Source organism: Cygnus atratus, chromosome 12, assembly GCF_013377495.2.
Source record: "Cygnus atratus isolate AKBS03 ecotype Queensland, Australia chromosome 12, CAtr_DNAZoo_HiC_assembly, whole genome shotgun sequence".
In the NCBI taxonomy this organism is placed as follows: domain Eukaryota; kingdom Metazoa; phylum Chordata; class Aves; order Anseriformes; family Anatidae; genus Cygnus; species Cygnus atratus.
The window spans coordinates 11,150,530-11,172,787 of NC_066373.1; the positions used below are offsets into that span (position 1 = coordinate 11,150,530).

A 22,258-nucleotide genomic window follows, 5' to 3' on the forward strand; every position below is an offset into this window, starting at 1 on the left:
CTTCAAAAAATTAAGCCATAAAATAAGCAGTATTTCATTCCGAAAATGTATGCTATCATCTGGTTATTTCCAGAATTAATTTTCTTGAATGCGTATGTTAAGGATCTACAATTTGCTTAGTTCAAATCGCACTTGGAAAAAAAAATCAAGTATGCACATCTGAGTTAAAGACGAGTGACTAGTGAGTTAACGTGCTGTTAACATGAGAATTAGAAAGGTACCCAGCTATGTGTATTTTGATGTCAAAGTTATAATATTTCCCTCCAGCTATTATGATTTGGATTCCTTTCTCTTCCAGGAGGATATGAAGAACTTTAAAGTACAAGTTGAAGAGTTGGTGAAGGAGAATGAAGACCTGCATGAGCAATTAAATAAAAATAACTTTATTACCACTACAGAATGGCAAGTTATATTACCAGAAACTAGTGTTTTGCTTGTTCCATGCAAATGTTTAAGATTACAGATCTTAAGGAAAAACTATGTCTGGCTCTTGTGCAGGGGGGGTTGAACCAGATGGCCTCCAGAGGTCCCTTCCAGCCTCAACCACTCTGATTCTGTGATTTTAATTCACACATACATATCTTTCCTTCTTTCCGCAGTGAATTTTTGCTTTAATTAGTCAAAAATTTTAAATATTTTAAAAAATAACTTATGTATTGAGGGTTGAGAGTTCATGTCTCTAATAAGCTTACTTTGGATTCTGAGATATCTTTCAATTAGGGTTTTTCATTCCTTTTTGAAAGGGGTTCAAATATGATAAAGTTTAAACTGTTGGAAGTCAGTGGTGTTTAACTGTTTTAATTTTTTTTCTTTGGACATAAATTAAAATTAGAATTACTTTATTTATAAACTGTTACTGCAGGCATCAGCTACAAACTCAGGCCACGCTGGTCTTGGAAGAAAACAGGTTGTTGATGGAGCAACTTGAAATTCAACACGCTAAAGCAAAAGATAGTCACAGACAACATGTTCAGGAAGGTACGTGCCTGAATTGCTAGATATGGCAACTACACATTTTACACCATACGTACTTCTGCAGGTTTTCTGTCGTGGTGGTGTTTTGCTTTTTTACAACAACTTGATACATGCCTACAATGCATAGCTGAATGCAGGTAAGACTACTATGAAGTCAAGCTCTGATTGTCAGCTGATCATGAAAAGGAATGTCAGTATCACTTGTAACTGTATAACTTGTGAACTGTTAAACAGAGGTGCCTTCGGCTCTTTTCCTAATTTGAGAGCACCTAAACTTTTTACAGGTTGATATTTGTGAGGTATTTGTTTATTTAAATGTTCAATTTAGGCTGTTTCTTCTTGCTTTGTAACCCATGTTTATTGCTAATAAAATGTAGTTGATTATATCGTAAGTAGCATGATACTGTTTAAATTTACATCCATCTGTTAAGTAATGGATCAGTTTGGTTATCTATTGCTGTTTATTAGATGTTGAATTGAATTCAGAACACTGAATGCTTACAAGCAAGACAAGGAATATAATTTCTTAAAAGATTAATTTTTCTACTAATGGTTATGTTTTGTATGAGGAAATTCTTCTGGGTAATTCTTGTTAATAGACTTCGGACTGTGTATCAGAAAGAGGACAGACATGCTACATTTTAAAATCCTAACACTGGAAGTAAGATTTTTTTAGTAAAGGTTAACTGTTTAAAAAGCAAGATTGAACATATGAATTCTGTGAATCTTAATTCACAGATTAGGATGTCCTTGAAAAACATTTAATTATGTATCATTAATATAAAGCTTTTGGAGAGAATACAATGCCCCCAGTCACGTGTTCTGCTTTCCATGTCTCAAAATAGCTTATCTGGTGCAAATTGGCAGAAAATTCCTACTAGACTGACAGATTTTGTTATTTATTGCTGTAGTTCTCACAAGGAAACAAGAGCCTGACCTTAACTGTTTTGGCAGTGCATTAAGCGATTAAAATACATGCTATAGGAAGAACCTGTGGATTGGTGATCAGAAACTAGAGAGTCTGTAGATGTGTCCTATCTGCTAGACTACAAAACTCATGTTTGATTTCAGGTTCTTTTCCTGAATTAATCAAAATGAGTTAAAGGACTTTTCAGTACAAAATGATGCTTCAATGAGCAAACAGCTCATAGCCCTGAAAAGAGGTAGTCTTGAATTTGAAGCCTCATGAATAGAAAACTGCCTTTAATCTGATCTCTCACTTTCCAAGCACTTCCAAAGAATAAAAAGATTATTCTGTCTGAAAAAAAAAAATCACTACCAGTATTAGAAATACACTGAGCTGTGTTCTTTCTTCTGTAAGAAAGAATGTGTTAATAAAGAAAGGAAAATGTTCTGAAACAGACATGTGGCCTTGTTTGAATTACCTGAAGTCAAAAGAGATATTAGCTGTAGGTAGCTCTGCATCTGTGACTTTTGGTTGGCTCTTTGCTCAACATAGTTTTGTGGGTAGCAGTGTCCTCTTTTGAATTTCTTGGTCAATGTTTTATAGGATTGAGTTATGTTGATAACACCACTAGAATGCGCTAGAGATCAGAAGGGATTCTTTGAATATCCTCTAAGAATCTCTTTTAACCTACCATAAGCCATTCTGAAAAGAATTCTGTCTAGATACTATCTGAAATTTCAGGCTTACTGATTTGAATTGGGGAAAGGCAGATTTCAGTGAAAATCAGACTCATAATAGAACTCTTTGCCTAACTGTGGAAAAATGTGGTACTTCTCTAAAACAAATTGAGACAAAATCCAAACTGTTAGGATTTGGAATCCAAACTGATCAGGATTTTAAAAAAATGAAAAATCCACTGTCACATAATGCTTTGAACAACTATGAATTAATGTAGTATTGGTTTAGTTGGAGTTCTAGTTATTAGTTTTTTGAATTAGTTGTTATTATTATTATGCTATAACCATTTTTTCCTTCCCCTCCCAAAAGCTTCAAAATTGACCAAGCAGGTAATAATTTTAGAAGATAAGAAACGAAGTCAAGAAGAACAGATAGCAGAGTACCAGAAGCAGTTGGAAGCTTTACGTACTACTTGTGAAGAGCTGAAAGCAAAACTGGATAGCAGAAGAGCAGCAGAGGAGCACTTTGCTTTGGTGAATGATTTAAAAAGGTATGAGTTTGTATATGGTGCATAGAGAAACAATTCTGCAAAATATTCACATAAGCAGATCCTTACGTGCATACATCACTTTGTAGGTAGGAATATGCCTGTAATTTTTAATCTACAAAAGGTAACTACCAAAGTAAAAAGAAAAGTCAGTATTTCAAAAACATTGTAATTCTAGAAGTAAATCCCAACACTAGAGGCATGAAAATGACATGAAACAGAAGTGCTGCCATGCAGCATACTTTGAAAAGTATAATTTTTCTGAAGGCTTCCTGTAAATTTGTTTGCTTCCAGGCCTACGATAGTTGAAGTTATTGTTTCTTGGTACGACACCTTCCTGAAAAGTTCTCATAATTGCTAGTAATTTCTTTGAGGGGAAAAATATAAGAGGAATGCATTTGGACTAGAAGGTGTATTTTATAATTAAAAATTATTTCAAATGCAGATAGGATGAATTACTATTACTTTTTCTATATTATGCTTCATTCATGATTTGATACGTCATCAGATTGTAATACCACTTTTTGACACCACTAAACATTATCAGTGTACCTTTTTCATATCTTTAACGTGAGTGTCTTACCATAATTTGGTTTTAAAATGAAGGAGGTATATATATGACGTGTACTATGTGGTTGGTTTTGCAGCCATTTACAACAGGAGCAGGAGAAAAAGCGCTCTGAGGTGGAAGACCTAATGGGAAAGATAGCATCAGTGCAAGCTCAAAACAAGAAACTGCTTTTAGAGAAAAATAACTTCATGGCGGACAAGAAGATCCTGGAAGCTGATGTTGAAATGACACAAAAGACAAACAGGTTTCTCTCTTTTTTTCCACTTCATATTACGTTCTCATTTTCTCAATACTTAAATTTCTTGAAAATACCATGGCAGTAATATCTGTAAAAATATATTTTTTTCCACATCCCAGTGTCATTTCTACCTGCTGCAGAGCAGCCATGTTTCCTCAAATACATCTTTGTCACGCCTATTTGGCCTGGTTGTTGAATAATTTTGCTAAATTTTTTGTTTTTGTAGACATTTCTGTCTTTACATGCAAATTAAGAATATATCTTCAACGATAGTAGTTAGCTATAATGATTAATCATTTGTGTATTCAGCTGAAGAACAGGATATTCCAGTATTTGCAGACCTTCTCATGCACGTGAGTGGTTCAGAGGTAGAACAAACCTTTCAAAAGTAAAAATAATACTGTTATTTTTCTTAAGAAATATGAGCTTGTAGCCACTGCAGAAATTGTTCTTTTGATTATCTGCTATAATTGCTATTCACACAGCATATTATTAAAAAAAGTTATGGGCAATGATACTTTCAGCACTTGAAATACTTTGAGCCAGTACATCTTTAACACTATACTTGATTTTTTTGATACTTGTGCAAGCTGATTTGTACCTACAATGCAAGTTCCCTTAATGCCATTATTAGTTTCCAATCTGAAGGGTCTCATGTTAATTTTATAGGCAATTAAAGAAGAAAATACGTCTTTTGAAACAGCAGTTGGAGGAAGCAACAGAAAAAGAAGTTGCAGCCCATCACTATCTAACAAACCTTATTGGTTTGGTGGAGAAGATAGCTCAGGAACGTGATCACCTTATTTTTTTGGTAATTACCTTTAATTAATATGGCTTAATTGATGTTTCAGTTCTCCTCCTACTAGAAAAAACTTTTTTAATAATTAAAATTAACAGTAAAAAAAGCTATAATTCCAGTTGATTGAGCTGTTTAAATGTTTGCAAATAGGGTAGAAGCAACAAAAGATTGTTTTATGTAGAGTGGTTGAAAATATGTACTCTAGTTTCTGAAGCCTTTCACTTATTTTTATTTAAATTAATTCTGTCTGAGTTAATAGCAGAAATACTCTGAGAGCCTATTCTATTGAAATAGTCTCATTTTAGTAAAACTTTAAAATATCCAGTTTCCTTTGCTACCTGCTAGAATTGGATCTGAACAACCTGTCCCTAATTTAAATCACTGAACTTGAAACCTACCTTGGCAGAAAGTTAGATTGCAGGTATCCTGTACTTAGATAAGCTGGTAAGGTTTCGAATGAGGAGACCTAGAAAACATTAAAAGGGGGGAAGGGAAGAATTTAGAACCGGGCGCTAATTATTAGTGAGAGACAGTACTGAGCATGATGTCTAAGTAAAAGCCTATTATCATTCTCCCTACTTCAAAATTCACTACTTACAAAGTGATGGAAGCAGGGATAAGCCAAAAGCATTTTGTAAGCCACATGCCGAATTTCTGCCATGAACCTCTGACGATTTCAAGGGTTCTGAGAGAAGACTGATTCTGACCTGGAGGGTCAGCCGTACAAATGGAATCCGTAAACATACGTACATACACCTGTAGATAAATATGCAGAATTGATTTGGTTTGCAATATTAATAGCTACGATCCTTTCAAAATAGAACTGTTTCAAGGTATTATTTTGTTACTGATCATATTCACAGTCAGTTAATAAATTATTAATTAGACATTATTAGCATAATTTTCAAGATTCTTTCTCCATCTTGGTTCTTAAGACTCAAAACAGAGTAGATTTGTTTTCTTCAATGTATGTAATTTGATATCTATGTTTGCAGGCCAGGTGTTTGGAAAATGAAAATCATGGTGTTCTCAACAAAATAGTAGAAGGCAGTCTACGCTTAGGAAGGCTGCAAGAAAAAGTTAAGGTAAGCAGTATTTCTAACCTGCTATTACCTGGTATTTTGTAAAACTTTATTTTTTTAAATGAGAGAAGTCAGTAGTAAATCTATGTCAGTGTTTTTATGAAAAGCACTGATTTTATGATTTTTATAAAAATGAAATGGATCATCAGTTTTTGTAAATGACATTTTCCATTTTGTTTTCGTATTGTGTGTCTGCTAGGTCACTGCGTTAACACCATTACTCAGAAAATTATGACAAGTTGTAAAAATGATGAAATACAAATAAAATAGCACTTCTAATTTTTGCTCAGTAATGTAGTCCAATTATTCTTTTTTTTTTTGTCCACTCTCTGCTAATGCTTCAAATTGAAATCCTTTGCAATTAGATTTAGAAGTGAAAAACAGATCTTGAGTATACAGTACTTTTGTGTGACCAAAGGGTAGGCAATTTAGAAACTCAGAGTATGTTCAATCATCTAGCCTAATACATCACAGGTTATCTTTAGGATTATCTAAGCAAATACAAAGCGGAGCATGTAATTGCATTATAACAATGTTTAGTGTGAAATACATTTGAAACTCTTATGTTTTAATATCTTTAGTGCTACAGTTATTTAAGGTAAACACTTACGCAATAGTGTTTGAGGTATAACCTCACAGTTTTCTAAGCATATGTATATTTTCAGTATTGTGTATCACGTAAGGCAAGAGGTATAGTACTTCAAAGAAATCTCATTTTTCCTTTCATATAAACAAAAATCCTTTTAAAAAAAACCAACCACCATCAACTGTTAATGGAAACTAGAAACAGCAATATTTAAAAACATTATTTACAGTCTGCTTAGAAAAAGTGAGAATAAACTACTGGCAAAATTTTGTTGTTCTTAATTTGTGTCAGTATAGGATAGGACTTAAACAGTCAAAACCACCTAATAGAAACTTAAAATATCATATACTTCTTGTTTATCGTACTAATTGTAACTTTTAGCAAAGTTCAATCACCTTTTTGCTGAGAACACCTTAATTTCTTAAACACCTCCAGTCAAGTAATCCACTTTTCTAAATAGAAGCTTTATTACTTTGTTGTCTCTAGTGATTTCTGAGTTCTGGGTATTCCTTTGTTTTACTTTTTTTTTTTTTTTAAATCCTAAGTTTAAATACAAACACTGTCAAGTTTTTAGTTTGGTTCTTTTTAATCAGAAGACTTTTCTAATCCTAATATGTCATGCGTATCACCCCCCTGCTTTAAGTGCTGCCAATAAAAATTCAGGGGAACGTGGAAAGGCAATAAATTCTTTACTTGGAAGATTTGTTTGCCTCCACAGTTCATGCACAATTCTAGCAACCATGAAACTTGAACAACAACATTCTTCAAGATTACACACTTGAATAAAATAGGTTAAAGATCTCATTAGTTTGATTGATCAGCCAGAGGAATACCACTATCAGCTGCTTCAGGGAACTGCAGCTGGAGTAACTGCCCTGTGCACCAAGTTGCAGGGTAAACCTGTTACACAGTATTAAGGCAAAATCTGTCTTCATTGGTAATAGTACTTAAAATGTACTAATTTTTGTAAGAAGGTGATATAACTTCATAGTTTGTGTTACATTAATTGTTATCTTAGAAAGGAATGTTCTTCATTGACTTTTAGCTATTAGAATGAGATACAAGATAAGAAGTATAAAATTTATCATATGAACTAGAGCATACAGTCCTCAGATTAGGATGAGAAAAAAGCTTCTAGCCTACATACAGGTCTGAGTTCCTTAAAAGTGGTGAAAATATAAGGCATCGTAAGCTCACCTTTTGGTGAATTCATTGCCTCATATCTCAGTGTCCACAAGCTACTCCAAAACCATGGTGCAGGTCAGATGCATGGCAGAAAGAGTATGTGTCAAAAGATTTTGTGGGGCTTCTTTCACATCACTGCAAATGTTACTGGAGGAGAAGAAAAAAGGAAGGCTAGGTGGGACAGCCATTCTTCACTGCAAATGTATGGCACATACCTCTGTAGACAGACAGTTGTCATTCAAAAACCTGGCAGTTCTATTCCCTTTAGATCACTTACCTCTGAAGTCACGTGTGCTCTGCAGACAAAGTGGATCTGATTTTTCTGGTCCAGAGTTGTTACTGTTTTGCAAATTCTTTTGGGTAAAGTAAATGAACAAAAATCCCATGTTTTTTGTTGTTTTTCACTGAGAAGCCTCAAAATAAATCAAGATCAAGCAGACCTGTTATTAAACACAAAAATTGTGAAAGCCTTTTAGCAATAACCCTTTATTGAGCTTTAAATTAAACCTAAAACAATGTGTATGTTTAATATGCACAGCTTTATTATCAATTTTAAACTGTGTATGCTTGAGTTAGGTAGCAAATTAAGTGATTCTCTTTGTAAGTACCCATGTTTAGTTTGGGACTTAGCAATTACTGAAAACCTTATAAAGTCATTCACTGTACAACATGTTTTGTAGGTTATCAGTACAACCATATAAAACAGTGGAACAGTATCAAATAGGTTGAACACAAATATTCAGAAAAATAATTTTTGCTCAGGAACTATGTTAAGGAAACAAAACATCTTTTGGTATTCTAATTTTGAAAACAGGTTCATTTTTACTGACTTGTTAGATATTTTTTCAGACATACTAAATCATGAAAATATTAAAGCTTACTTGAAGAAATTGTTCTTTACTTGGCTCTTTAAGATTCAACTACCTGATTCTTTGTCATAATTGTTGTAACTCAGAACTCACCTGAAAAAAACTCCTGATTATGGAGTATGGATATTTAATGTAACTTTATCTCCCTTCATCATCAGAAAAGATTCAACTCAAATGTGCAAGTTTTTCATTGGTATTCTTTCTGTCTATCTAATTAATCATATATAACATGAATTATCTTGCAATGGGACTTTTTTAAGCATATTATACGCAGCATTTCTGATCTTTTTTGTTTTTTAAACAGTGAGCATGCATTTGATAAAAATGGTTTTGTTTAACGGTTGTTTTAACCTTCAAATATCTCTTCACAGTTGGTTTTCATTCACGTGACAGTGGTCTAAAACTGTTACTTTGGGAACAGGCAATAGTAGCCACCATCTTTTTAGTAAAAAAAAAAAAGTTAAAAAAACAACTCACCATGCTGTTATTTCTCTAGTAGTCACACAATTATTGTGCTTTAACAAAAATACATTTATGCTAAAAGAAAGCTCAAAGAGATCATCAGAAAGCTTTTTGAAGTTATAGACTGTTAAAAATGCTTATAGCATAAGGGTTAAAGTCTGATTAAGTTATTTTATGGTTCAGTTAAATATTTACCAACTGATTAAAAAAATTCTGCGTATCAACTTTATGAAAAGCAGTCACAAATTTCCTGGAAGAGGCACTGGCAGAAGCCGTACATGAGACATACAGTAAGACGTCAGGGAACAAGACACACCTACAACACCTAGGGTCACTTTTTCAATCACTAGTAAATAGATTGCAACAGGGAGGGAACCGAAGTAAAAAAAAACATATATCCTATCAGCCATACCAGTATTGTAGGTACAGATGATTGCATAGCTTGGAAGAGAGATCTTGATCCAGCTGACTCTGCAAACTCACAGATGCTGACTCAATGCTACGGTCAGCATAGTAATCTAAGGCAGCAGTTTGACTGGAAGTCCTTGTGGAGTCTCTTTGTACTTCCATAATCATAATTACTAAGCAGTTTGATGATTCACAGGAAGAGCTTGGGGAAGTCAAGTTTTTTGGTGTTAAAACTACTTCATCACAGTTAGAATTCCATGCTGCTCTTTTAATAGGAGTTTAGACATAATGTTTGTATCATTAGGGAGTCCTTCATCTTTGTGCAACTCAATCTCATGGCGACAAAAGGGACAGATAATGCAGGGAGATCCGCCTCCTATAAGTAATATGTTATTCAAACATCTAGCGAATTCTGTGAAGACAGTTCAAGACTTTGGGTTTATGACTGCAAACATTGTAACATAATAGATTTTGCACTCCAGTTCATCATTTGGGCATCTTTTCTTCTCCTTCAGTGTGAGAGTAAAATCCTTAAATTAGACACACTGTCAAAAAGAAATCATATCAAGTTGTTTCATGGATTCTGAATCTCTATTTGTAATACTTTTTATCAATGATAAAGTTTTTATAAATATAGGTAGAAGCAACCTTTATACTGAAGATATCTGGCCTCTCCCATTGGAATTACATTTTCAGGTAACTTTACCCCACAGACTGGCTATTTTCTTTTTCGTTCCACTTTGCTACATATTGCAGTTGGAGCACAAAGTTACTGCTAAGAGAAAATGCTAATAGTTTGCTCCAAGCAATTCCTCAACACTAAGGAATTGTTTGTTTCAGAACTGCCTGTAACCATTGCATAGATTACCTTCTGCATCCTGTCAACTAGTTGTGCACACCAAGGCATATGAATGAACCTAGGGTGCTTCTTCACAGCATTCCTATCAACATTAATCTGCGCTTAGGGAAAGATGCTTTGGATCTAACTTCATGAGACCATGGATTTATTTAAGTCTCTGTACACAGGGCTCTTTTATCTAGAGTGTACTCCTGCTTTTTTTTTTTTTTTTTGAAAATACAAGGAACACTTCTGACTCATAGCAACTTCAGAAACCCTAAACTATAAAGGAAAAAAAAAGTTTTTATATAACCAAAAAATTAGTTCACACCTAATTATTTAGTTTTACTTTAGATGAAAATCATTTAGCTTAACAGCTCTATTTAAAGCAAGAGTTATACTGGAAAAACGTTCATGTGAACAACATAAATAGCTGCCAAGTAATTCAGTACACATAGTATAAAAGAAATATGGTGCTCAAAACATACCTTTTTGAAATTACTTTATAAGAGTGTAAATTATGTCCTCTTCAGTCCCAGCTGCTATATCCATCATCACTGCTCATCTTGGCTGCTTCCTATATTCCTACAGTGCCATGACCTTGGGCAGACTACCCATTTCAGCTATAGAGGAAAAATAGTACCACTTCCAGCTGTGTTATCCCCTTCTTCCTGCAAACGGTAATCTCCATCAGTCTACTCACTGTTGCACTTCAGAAAAAAATAATACAAGACTGTCTTGAACAATTCAAATATAGCAGCTGCTGCAAAGGTTCTGTCAGTGCCTGTAGCTGCGTGCCCAGAACCACCCCAACCTGGCTCAGCTCCCCAAAATGAGCAGGGAGCAGTCTAGGGTCAGCCATCCTGCTGAAGTTTTGCTGCTTATGCATTTTACATCAACTTAGTTATAAACATTCCTAGGAACAAGATAAGAACTATGTATCCCTCACATCTAGTCTCATGTTTTAATCCTTAGGCCAGGAAATGGTGCACTATTGCCCTTTGTGCCCCACTGATTTTGCAACCATTCTGCACGTATGGCTCAGCTTCAGTTGGCAGAGGAAGAACGGGCATGTCAAGCCAACAATATTACTATTACCTTCAGAAAATGCAATTCCAAAGTGACACATTTGTGAAAAGGATCACAAACTATTTTGCAGTTCTATTGAGTGCTTCCATCCCAAAAAATTCTTATAGCCAATGTCAGACATCACATTCTGCACGTATAACAACAGTTTAAGCACTATGTTTGTAATCACAGGAAAAAAGCTGTTATTGGATAATGTCTGTTTCTGTCAAGAGAAAAGCAGCACATAGAAATGTGTAACAACACCTGACAAGCCCTATTTTTTCAGTTCCTCATATGGTTATGTAATTGAATGGAGAAGTTATTTCAGAAAGCACTAGACCTGTATATTTGGTTATTACTGCCAATAAGCATAAATGACTTGTGCCATCAGTAAACAGAATGAACTATTACGTGAAACAGTAATATGTTTTAAAACATGAAGCTACTCTGTTCTACCTCTTAGTATTAAGATTAAAGAACAGAACACACTTTTATAGCATGCATGGATAAATATCACTGTTGGACAACTGGTAAGCACCATGTGGCTTTCAGCAAACTGATATAGTAGAAGGTGTCCCTGCCCAAGGCAGGTTGCAAAATACAAGTGTAATGCCTTCAAATTAACAAATAGGTTAAAAAAAAAACAACATACACATAAGCAACCTACCTGATGTATTTAAGCAAGGCATCACTGATCAAACTGCTAACTCTCTCTCAGCTTCTTTTGTTGGTAGTAAGTTGTTCTTATTTCTGCTGTCATCACATTTTTCCTATTAATTTTTACAGCTCTATAAAAAGAAAGCAGCTGGGAAGCTTGGAGATATCAGTCTCAAAATGACTGAGCAGGAGAAAGAATTTGCCGGGAAGACTGCTCAGTACCAGCAAGAACTGAAGCACCTGCAGCGTTTGCTGGAAGACAAACAGGAAACCCTTAATGAAGTGCTGCAGCAAAAAAGGTATGTCAGTCATAGGCAGAAGTAATCCAATTAGATATAACAGGGAAAAACGGGGTCGGGGCAGTCAACTCTGCACAGCAGAAAGCTCTTGTTTTCCAACAGAGCCTCAAACAGTATATTATTTTCTCATTCCTGTTATAGCTATACTGAAAATGCTGAAATACTCTTAATTCCATCCATCTCAACTCCAAAAAACACCCTTTGAAGGAGAAATTTATTCTTACAACTTTTTTAATATCAAGAAAATACGTATGAAAAATACCAATCTGAGCCTAGTCTCTGATGATTTAGGAGGCTAAAAATAATCAAGACATATGTTAGTTATTTAGTAGCATCTTCTACTGAAGGCTGAACACTTTCCTGTCCTCCCGCCTCAACAGGTTTTAGACTACTAGTAAAGTAATGAATCTAATGAGTGCACATTTGATGGATTTCCTTTTGAATCTACCTTACCATTTTGTTAACAAGTTACAGATTTGCCACTTTCAGAATGAAAAAAACCAACATTTAACTGATTTTTATAAGACTATGAACAGCAGTCAAGCTGTACTATAAGCTACTTCATCCCAGGCATGCCATTTGTGCTATAGAGCTCAAAAACCTGTTGATTTGTATTGGCATTCCTAATGTTGAACAACAGTATCTCAAATAATTACATTTATGGCCTAATATATTAAAAGTTGCATTATGATTGTTCTCTAACTGTTGGTAGTTCCTATATGTGCCAGTACGGCTTGCAAGTTAAACATGAACACATTTTAAATTATATTCAAGAAAAAATATACTTAAGGTTATCCTTTAAACCTTTAGCTTTTTCTCAAAGTACAAGAAAGGCAATCTAAGACAGTGACAGATTCACTGCTGTTGTAATCTGCTGACTAACAAAGCAGGATTGCTCTTGTGAAGCTCTACAAGGTTTGTAAGTAGAATGATGCTGAAACACTGGAAAACTTCAAAAAAAACCAGTATGTAGTACTGAAAGTCTTCTAAATAACACACAATACAAGTTAAATGAAAATGTACATTTAGCAGACGGAGAAAATTAAGCATACAGTTGCAGAAATACTAAAAACATATACAAACTCATTTTTGTGGGAAGGACAAAAAGACTACCCCTCCCCAACACAAGCAGAATGTATTTTTAGCTTTTGATTGGGTCAGAATGTTAAAACAAAAACCTGCAGAGACAAAACCCCACACCTTTCTAACTACAATTAGACTGTGACTGCTGTTCCTCAGATGCTCACCAGAAAAAAAAAGAACTATAAAAGCTGTCTATTATGCCACACTGAAGACTTTCTTCTGACTGTAGTATATTGTGTGCAAAGCAAGGATTATCTGCAATATGCTTCCTTGACAACAACATGATTTGACTGCTCAGTCCAAAGGAAAGTCAGCAAACACTTTCAGATTCTGCATGTCAGCTTTGTTTAAAAATTAATCCTCCAAGAAGCGTTCAGATACACCATTCCTTCTATATGCATGCTTTCTTGATACTGATGTCATTCTAACCACATTGGTGCTTTTAAAACCTCTCTTTGAACTTTTTTTTTTTTTTTTTCAAAAATTGATGCGGTTGCTATTGAACTGTATTTGTAGAGTGATAATGAGTATAGCTTGGATGGTCTCATACCTGTCCCATTTGTCAGCCTTGCTGACAACATTGAACTACAACTCAGAATTCAGTGATCTTTGGTTTTATCTTTTTACTTCTGACTTTCCCTCAGGATCATATGAGCATTAACAATTCAACAAGTTTTTTTTAAAAAAGAGAGTGTTGACCTTAGAAAGTAGATAAACAAACTCAGGGTAAATCTCAGGATGGCTTGCAGGGGAAGTTCAATCATACAACTTTTACTCTTTGTGCCTTACATCCCCCAAAATATAAGCTGAGAATAGCTGCCTTTGTAAAGTATTTTGAAGCATACACTGAGTAATTGGTAGTATTATCAGACACCCTTATCATTGTGTCAACAGGAAATACAGTTCTTGAGAACTAAGTCAGCTACAGTTTTGATGTTTGAAAAATGAGAGAGTGCTTCTCAATTAGCTTTTTAGAGACCTGGCAGAAATGGAAAGCTCCAAATCATTAATGTAGCTTCAAATGTTCCTGGGCAGAGTCTCGGGGATACTCTTAGCAACTGTACTGCCTTCACCTACCTTATTTTGCTTTAATTCAATTCTTAAGATCACCACTACCACCTGAAGTTCATTCCAAGCAATATGATGAAGATAATCCTAATGCCTTTTCAGTAAGGTATTTTTCTGATTTCTATCTTTATATCCACTCATAAGGTGAGACACAGAATGAGCTACTACTATTTCAAGGCCACTTTTTACCACTTCTTTCTCAATGGGAAGTGTAATTGATCTTGAAGGATCCTATAAGAAGTGCTGATTATACAGTTGCTAGTACACATCTTTTGCCAAAAATGTAATTTGACAGCACTGAATCTTACATTTATGTTTTACAGAGGTTTCTTTCTCATTTTTAGAAAGTGGTGTTCACTTTCACTATTCAGGAGAATTTGTGTAAAGGGCTAGCAGAATTCTACAGCGTTAAGATGTGTGCTCATTTTCCATGCAATGCTTTTGTTTTTCACTTCAAGCGATCTCAATTTTCTGATTAAATTGTATTTTGACACATACTAGAAGTGAGTCAGAGGAAACCCAAATGCTTAACCATGACCAGATATAACTCACTAAAAAGTCTGTGGCTAGAATATACTGCATTATTAAACAGCGTTAGCTGCCATGCTCACAAATAACCTTTTTCTTGAGAAGAACAATAAAGAATTCATTTATGCTTAGGCGGTCAGAGAAATTAGCATACAAAGAATGACATAATGCCTTCAGGACTGTCCTTCATATCCCCACTCACCACCTCTAACTAAAACAACCCAAAAGTTGACATCGCTTCTGTTTGGCCTCCACAAAGAGGCATGTAGCTGAGCACAATCTGAACTGACCGTCTGTTTGAGCAGACTTTTTTTTAGCCTCTGAGTGAACAAGATACAGAACTCCTGGCATCTGGCAGAAGAAAAGCGCACGTGTTACAGAAACATACCTATTACAGGAAGCAGAATTGCAGTCACAACAGAGCCTGATTCGAAGACAGTCATAATATTTGAATCTCACAAGCACTGCTCTTTTGGGTAGACTTAATCCAACTCATTATGTGGGTCAGAATCTTCTTTTTCCTGATCACGTCCTCTCTTAACATTATATTTACCGGCCTTTAAAAAAAAAAACACGCTAATTTCAATCAGAACATTTCAAGCATCTAAATACATACATCGTATAATTTGCTTATGCATGTACTGTAATTACATACTGCAGAAAAGTGGCTTTAAAATTAAGAATGCTGTTCATTTTTTTTTCCTAGAAAAGTGGAAGGTGAACTTGAAGTCATTTGGGAATCCACATCCAATGAAAATAGGAGAATGAGAGAACTCTTACATAAATCTCTGGGAAAAAACGACATGTGGAATACTGTCACAGTTCACGAGTCATACTTGGATGAAGTCTCTCAGAAGGACCTGGTTTATGGACATGATTTTAGCTATTGTGATGTGAAACCATCACCTACTAAGAATGAAATTCACCAAGAATCTTAGTGATAAGAATAAAGATGCCTAAAGCATATCACCAAAGATAGGATTATCACAGAAGAACAGAGAACTATGTGCCTGAATTTGACTTTTTCAACAACACAATGCAGTAGCCTCTTCACACATTTACCCTCTTCAATTTTTTTTTTTTTTAAGAGTCCTCAAAATGACAGCAAGATGTTCTCCAGCTACAGCAATATTAGTGTAATTCCAGGCTAAAATTTAACTTCATTTTTTAAAGAAAAGGCTGTTCCTTATTCAGGCAAGATGTGGTACAGCTCTAAATTAACGTAAGTCCACAAGTACATAGTTAACAAAATAAAAAATAATAATGATTTAGCTTGAAGTTCTAACACAGAAACAGTACATAGAATGTGCTATAAATAAACTGAACAGGAAAAGAGAAAACCTCCATGAGATAATGTCTCATATATATTATATATTTTAATTAAAAGGCCAAATTTCAGTCGTTTCTCCACAAACTGTCAAATAAAATATAGATCATGACCAAAGTTGAAAAAAAAAAAAAAAACCACGGTGTTGTCTGTTCTCTTTGCTGGTGATGAAGCATCCTGACATTCTGTGTTTCAAGGATGTTCTTAGATTGAATTGCCAGCCAAAAATCTTGTTTTCTCATGGACGGAAATATTTGTGAAGCAAAGAGGACAGAAACATCCTCATGACAACTTGTGGTGCCTGAATGCACAGTTGTCCACGAAGTAGATTTAAAAGAGCCCAGGCCTCAACAAGTTTCCTATTGTAGTTTTGCCAAAGGGATAAGAACCTGGCAGAGGATGCAGTCCTCCCTCCAAATTGAGTGGTCTTTCTCACTTCCAATTCAGTAGCTTTGCAGGAAGCCAGAATTATTTTTTCCAGAGCATTCTCTGCAGCAATGCCAGTCCTTAGATTAGTATGATAACACATTTGCCTTTATTTTCATAATAAATGTTTTTCAACAATACTGCACATCAATACTGAAGCAATATGGAGTATGACTTTCATTTTGGAATTCACATGCAATTTTGTGGACTAGCTTTTTGTTTGTTGCTTCATTTCTGTAACAAAAACCTAAATGGAACCAGAAAAATTTAACAACACAATCTATGACCAGCAGTTCTGTAACATTAGAAATATGAAACATCTCATCAACTTTGATCAAAGTTAATGAAAAGAGTTGAAAAAGTGAAATACTAAAAGGAATATATACTGTGACTGTCAGGGACTAGAAAGTTTTTAGCTTTCCTGAGGCATTTTCATTCACAGTAAGGTAGACCCATGACAAATCAATATTGGAGATTTATCAGTATTTTGAAAAAAAAAATACTGAAAAATTAGACGCATTTTTAAGTTGTAAAACATGCTCCCCCAAACATACATCAACAGCACTGAAGTGAAGTGCCTGTAAAAGTCACCCAAGGTAGATGCTAGGTAGATGCTTTATCACTCTGGATGTGAACAACAAACACGGTTAAGAAGCTTTAAGCACTTTTACAACTTGCCATTACAAATCAAATGAGATGCAATTACATGCTATTTGAAAATTGGTGTTATAAACGTGAAAGGTTATCTAGTGGAAAAAGTTGATTGACACTGGATTGTCAGACTTTCCAACTACGGTACAAAATGCAGCGTCTCCTCCCTGTCACTGCTTAATCTATTTATCATGCAATATAATATTTATCACGAAGACACTAACTGCTACCTGGAGGTACCACCTAGGCAGACTTCTGTCCAACTGGTCTGAGAGAAGTTTTGGTAGTATTTCAGAATGATGATTGAAGTTGCACAGAATCATGACAACTAGCCAGAGAACACCTAATTTTTCTACTTACCAGAACTGTGTACACTTTTATTTAATATGAATTCAATAAAACTGTTTTTTTTTTTTCTACTACTGGGAAGAGAGTTCCTTCACTCTGTCCTTAGGTTAATATACCTATAAACACAGTTGCTAAGTTACGTTTTATTGCAACTTGGATTAGGTAAATAAATTCAGCCTGAACCAAAGGAAAATGCAATGTAACCAACACAGACACTGAATGAAAGATAGATGGGCTGAACTTAACTTCCAATACAAGGACCTTTTATTTCACATACTGAATATAAGTGGAGCACACTTTTTTCATATATTGCCTTAGAACACTGCATTTATCCAGCAGAAGCCTTGATTTAAGCCAACTCACTAAAACAAGTTACAGAATACTTTGGTTTCATTTGAAATCAGAAAAAAAGGGTTTTAAATGGGCTAGGTTAGAATTAAATTACCATGTGGAAGACTGAGAACTTGTTTGTTTATCAATACCAAATATATGCTGTCAGAGAAACACAAGATCCATCTTTTTGTAATTAACAGACATTCCTTATCTTCTTAATTTCTCATTACAAATTAATTCCATAAAGATGATCAATGAAACAATGTTTTTACACCATGATAAAACAATCATTGAATCAGATGCTAGTGCTGGAAAGTGTACACGGTAACATATATTATATTCCTGTCAAGGAAACGATTGATACCAACAGTGCTTCTGAAACTTATTTTTATTTTCTAAAGGAGCAGGAAAAACAGACAGATTATAAGTAAAGGGATAATAGACAGACAAGAACAGAGAAATAAATGTTTCTCACAAGGGTGTGGAGTATCAGCATAAGAATGCAGAATCAGCAGATCTCAGGTATGGCAACCAGGAACTTCACGTGAAGTGACCGTGCAAGACAGTATTACACCGTTTTATTTTAACTGTTAAGTATGACTACCATCTGTTCCTTTTTCCTCTTAAAGCCATATTAAACTAAATAAAACAAAAACATTGTGTGGTGGAAGATTAACGTTTGGGAGGTCTGACTAAGAAGTTCATGCTAACAAAAGGGACATTCCCTTTAGCCAAAAACTAGCAGTCTCTCATTTCTATCTCCCTCTTCTGAGCTATAATACTGGGTGTGCCACTCCTAGAGGCCCCACCACAGCGTCAACTGCGACAGTTAACAAGATATTTAAGAAGTCCATCCCTCCCAGGAATGCTACTTTGCCTTATTAACATAGAAATGATTATCTGAAGTCCATTCTTCCTAAAGAATGCACACCTGACTTTGTTAAGGTTAGAATGATTTTCCCTACCTCCTTTTCTCTGAAGCAGTATGGAAGTCGAGTCTCTGCAGCCACTGGGAAGAAGGGGAGATATCGTACTTGCATTATTATGCACTTGGACTACTGATATTCCCCGACACTGGCTACCTCGTGCTTCAAATGATTGATTCTTCTCCATGGTCATTAGCTTCATGTTGCAGTAGTCAACAAGAAGATAGGAAGGCGAGGAGCTATACAAGTCAGAAGCAAACAAGTCAAGTTAGGGTAAGATTTGAACATGAACCAATGAGAAATAACTGCTGGTATGTGTTCTTCCCTTTAAAACAGTATCAGATTCTTTTAACTGAGGATTAATTGTGGTCTGAAAATCAAAGGTAAAAGGAAGCGTACCACTTTCACAACAAGTGTGGGTCTATCTACATTTTGTCATCTTCACTGTTGTAATCATTTTGCATACATATATGTACAAGTATTCTGAACACTTTAATGCTTATTGATTCTCCTCCCCAGGAGTCATATGATTTTGATCATCTTGTAATTCCTACCAGAAGCACACTTTGAACTGCTTTGATAAAATACCTTGCCACATAAGCCCAATACAGGAGAAAGTATCTTTAAGGGCTTTGATGTAGTTGTACAGTGCATAAAACAACAGGACTCTACTCCTACTTAGGGGCTGCTGCCATGCTGCTACTATACAAATGGATTGGAGCCACAAAAGTTTTTAGTAGTAGGAATTCTGTTGTTCTTTTTCGGACTTTGCATATAAAAATTGTAGTTTTCAGAGTTGCTCCTACTAAGCCTGTGATCCTTATGAATGGAGATTATGACAATGGCCATAGATCATTTAATATTTGAATGCTCTTCAAATCCAAAGCTGCCACATTCCACTACACTGAGCTCTTTACAACAGGATAAGCTAAGAAAAAATGAACATCTACTAAACTGAGTACTGGTATAAAAAACAAGAGCATGAAAAAGTATGCAAAATGGGCAAGGGTTATAATATAAAAGCAGTACTTGATTTCAATATGGTATCAATGTCTACCAATTTCTGTTTTGGTAGCAAGAGATGTTATACTTTTACATACAGAAAAAGTACTCACTGTGTAACAAAGTACCTTACACCTGCTGGCTGCTTCTTTTGCATTTATGTTTATCACATACCACCTCCCAATTGGTAAAAATTCTTTGGCTAGCACCTGTAAAAGAACACACAACTAACCTGTACCAACAAAGCAGGAGGGCCACGTTCACCCTGATTCAGTGGAGTAGGTAGTTAAATGGAAAAAAAAAAAAGGCAAAAAACACAAAAGAAAAACTCAACAGCTTAATAATCTGTGCAAAATGTAAAGATATTACTTCTTACACTGTTAGACATGACTGCAGTTTAACCTCCAATTAACTACTAGGATCTCGTTATTTTACCTTTTCTCCACAGAGTGAAAGAGAACTCCCACTCCAACTTGTTTTTAATTCCCTAATAGTATGTAATACTAGCCATTGACCAGTTTGTTTCCACTCCTGCTACTATGCACAAAAATGTAATGGTGCTAAACCAAAAGAAAACTAAAAATCTGACATTTACTGTTCGTCCTCTTTGGAGGGAGCTTCGTGGAAATACAAAGTTCCAGATTTCTTCTCTAACTAACACGTGAAAACTACGGAAGAAACAAAACTTGTAATCATTCTTCACTTTTCTGTTAACATCCAAGGATGGAAATAAATCACTTCAGTAACCTTTGAGCCAAGGCAAACTAAGTAATGGGATGAAGTTCATGACAGAAAACAGCACTGGGAAAAAGTATTGAAGGCAAAATCAAAAAACTGTAAAACAACTGCCTTTAAGTCAAAATCCCAAAGATGACAGAAGCCTTCTATCACACGTTTATGTTGTACTTGTTTTCTAAATTTCAACTACTACCATGTACTTCATAGACACTATATGGATATTGTAAACCTTTGAAAACTGTACCTCCCACAGCAATCAAATAGACAAACAAAGGTCTACTTTTACCTCTCCAGCTTGCATGATTTGCATAGAAATCACTTTGTACATACCAAAGCATATGCTGTGAATCCTGCTCAATATTCACAGACATGAATTAACAAAACAAAAAAACAACACAAAAAAGCACACCATTCAAGATGCTTTCTATCAGCAACAACGAAGCAACCACGAAAGCTTTTCATGATTCAAACTGTTATGTCTTATTAAGCTTTTTCAGTAGAATACATTTGTTCCAAATTCCCTCATTTGCTAGGTATTGTTTTCAACACAACAGAAAATCTAGAATCACTGAAAAACTCCCTTAGAAAGAAAATTTAAGGTAAATCTTTCTTGCTTCAGTTTAAGTGCAAGACCTCTAGTCCTATCCACCATGGACATGGAGAAAGGATTATTCCCTTCCTCTCTCTAAGATTCTATTAACCATCCATCCAAAGCAAAATAATTTCATACGTGCTTTGCAGCTTGCATTCCTGTTCTGATCACACGTACCACACAGCTGTCTTTGTCACAACAGCACAATGATGACCATTTCTGGTGAAATACGGAAGTTTTCTTCTCCAGTCACTGCACTGAATTCCCTCAAGAACTGCTGCTAACCTGCTGTTCCCATCCCTGACCTGTGCAGTTGACTACTCTTGCCTACACGCTGCACCTTGTCACAGTCCTCCTTGTCTTATTTACTTTTAAAGATCATTTTCCAAGCTTTCAAGATGATTTTGAATTCTTACTTTGCATTACAACATTCTCCCTATTTTGTACTGTTCACTAATCTGTATATTCATAGTATTTTCTGTCAGCTGCAACATAAACATGACCAGTGAACAGAACAGACCCAGGAAAAACTCCTGCAAGGAGAAAACTTTTCCAAGCCTGACAGCAAGTCACTAATTCTTTCTTCCTCACTTTTTCCAATTAATTTTCATCTACTCCGTTACAGACTTTTAAAATGTATTTTTTAGTCCTTGCCACCCCAGTTTGTTGGTGAAAATACGAAGGCAGTCTCACCAATAAAAGCCCTTCTAAAATTGATATTCTTCCCTATCCATTTGGCTTATTATTTTGAGAAATAAAACCAGATTTAGTCTGACTAGTAAATTCATACTCACTGCAACAAATTCCTTCATAGTCCAGTGCCATAGCTGTTACTGCCTGACACTAAAGTAATAGAAAGAAACAAACAGAATAATCTTTCCTATTTGCATAAGCACCACAGCTTTATGCATCCTTAAAGTGCTGAAATGAGGAATTAGCTATCCTGATCTAAGTAAATCATCACCTTGTAATCAGAAACAAGTTCCAAACACACTCAAATGTGAATGTGTTGGAACTTTGCATAATCGAGTAAATGAGTTTGGTTAGTACATGAGTATTAAAGCAAA

At 35.1% G+C, this 22,258-nt stretch overlaps 1 protein-coding gene and 1 pseudogene across 2 annotated transcripts in view; one reads left to right on the forward strand and one right to left on the reverse strand.

Annotated features, from left to right (window-relative positions):
* CEP89 (centrosomal protein 89) overlaps window positions 1-18,513 on the forward strand; it is a 28,110-nt gene extending 9,597 nt beyond the window's left edge. The window contains exons 12-19 of one of the 2 annotated variants that reach the window (XM_035543222.2): window positions 299-402; window positions 863-978; window positions 2,930-3,110; window positions 3,755-3,922; window positions 4,586-4,727; window positions 5,711-5,800; window positions 12,000-12,169; window positions 15,555-18,513. In XM_035543222.2, coding sequence (XP_035399115.1) covers window positions 299-402; window positions 863-978; window positions 2,930-3,110; window positions 3,755-3,922; window positions 4,586-4,727; window positions 5,711-5,800; window positions 12,000-12,169; window positions 15,555-15,786 — 1,203 coding nt within the window. In that variant the 3' untranslated portion in view covers window positions 15,787-18,513. Of the gene's footprint in view, window positions 1-298; window positions 403-862; window positions 979-2,929; window positions 3,111-3,754; window positions 3,923-4,585; window positions 4,728-5,710; window positions 5,801-9,929; window positions 9,954-11,999; window positions 12,170-15,554 lie in introns of those variants that run through there. The other variant, XM_035543223.2, reaches the window with a different exon arrangement.
* On the reverse strand, window positions 9,126-9,840 carry LOC118246288 (E3 ubiquitin-protein ligase RNF182-like; annotated as a pseudogene).
* Window positions 18,514-22,258: the final 3,745 nt, after the last annotated feature.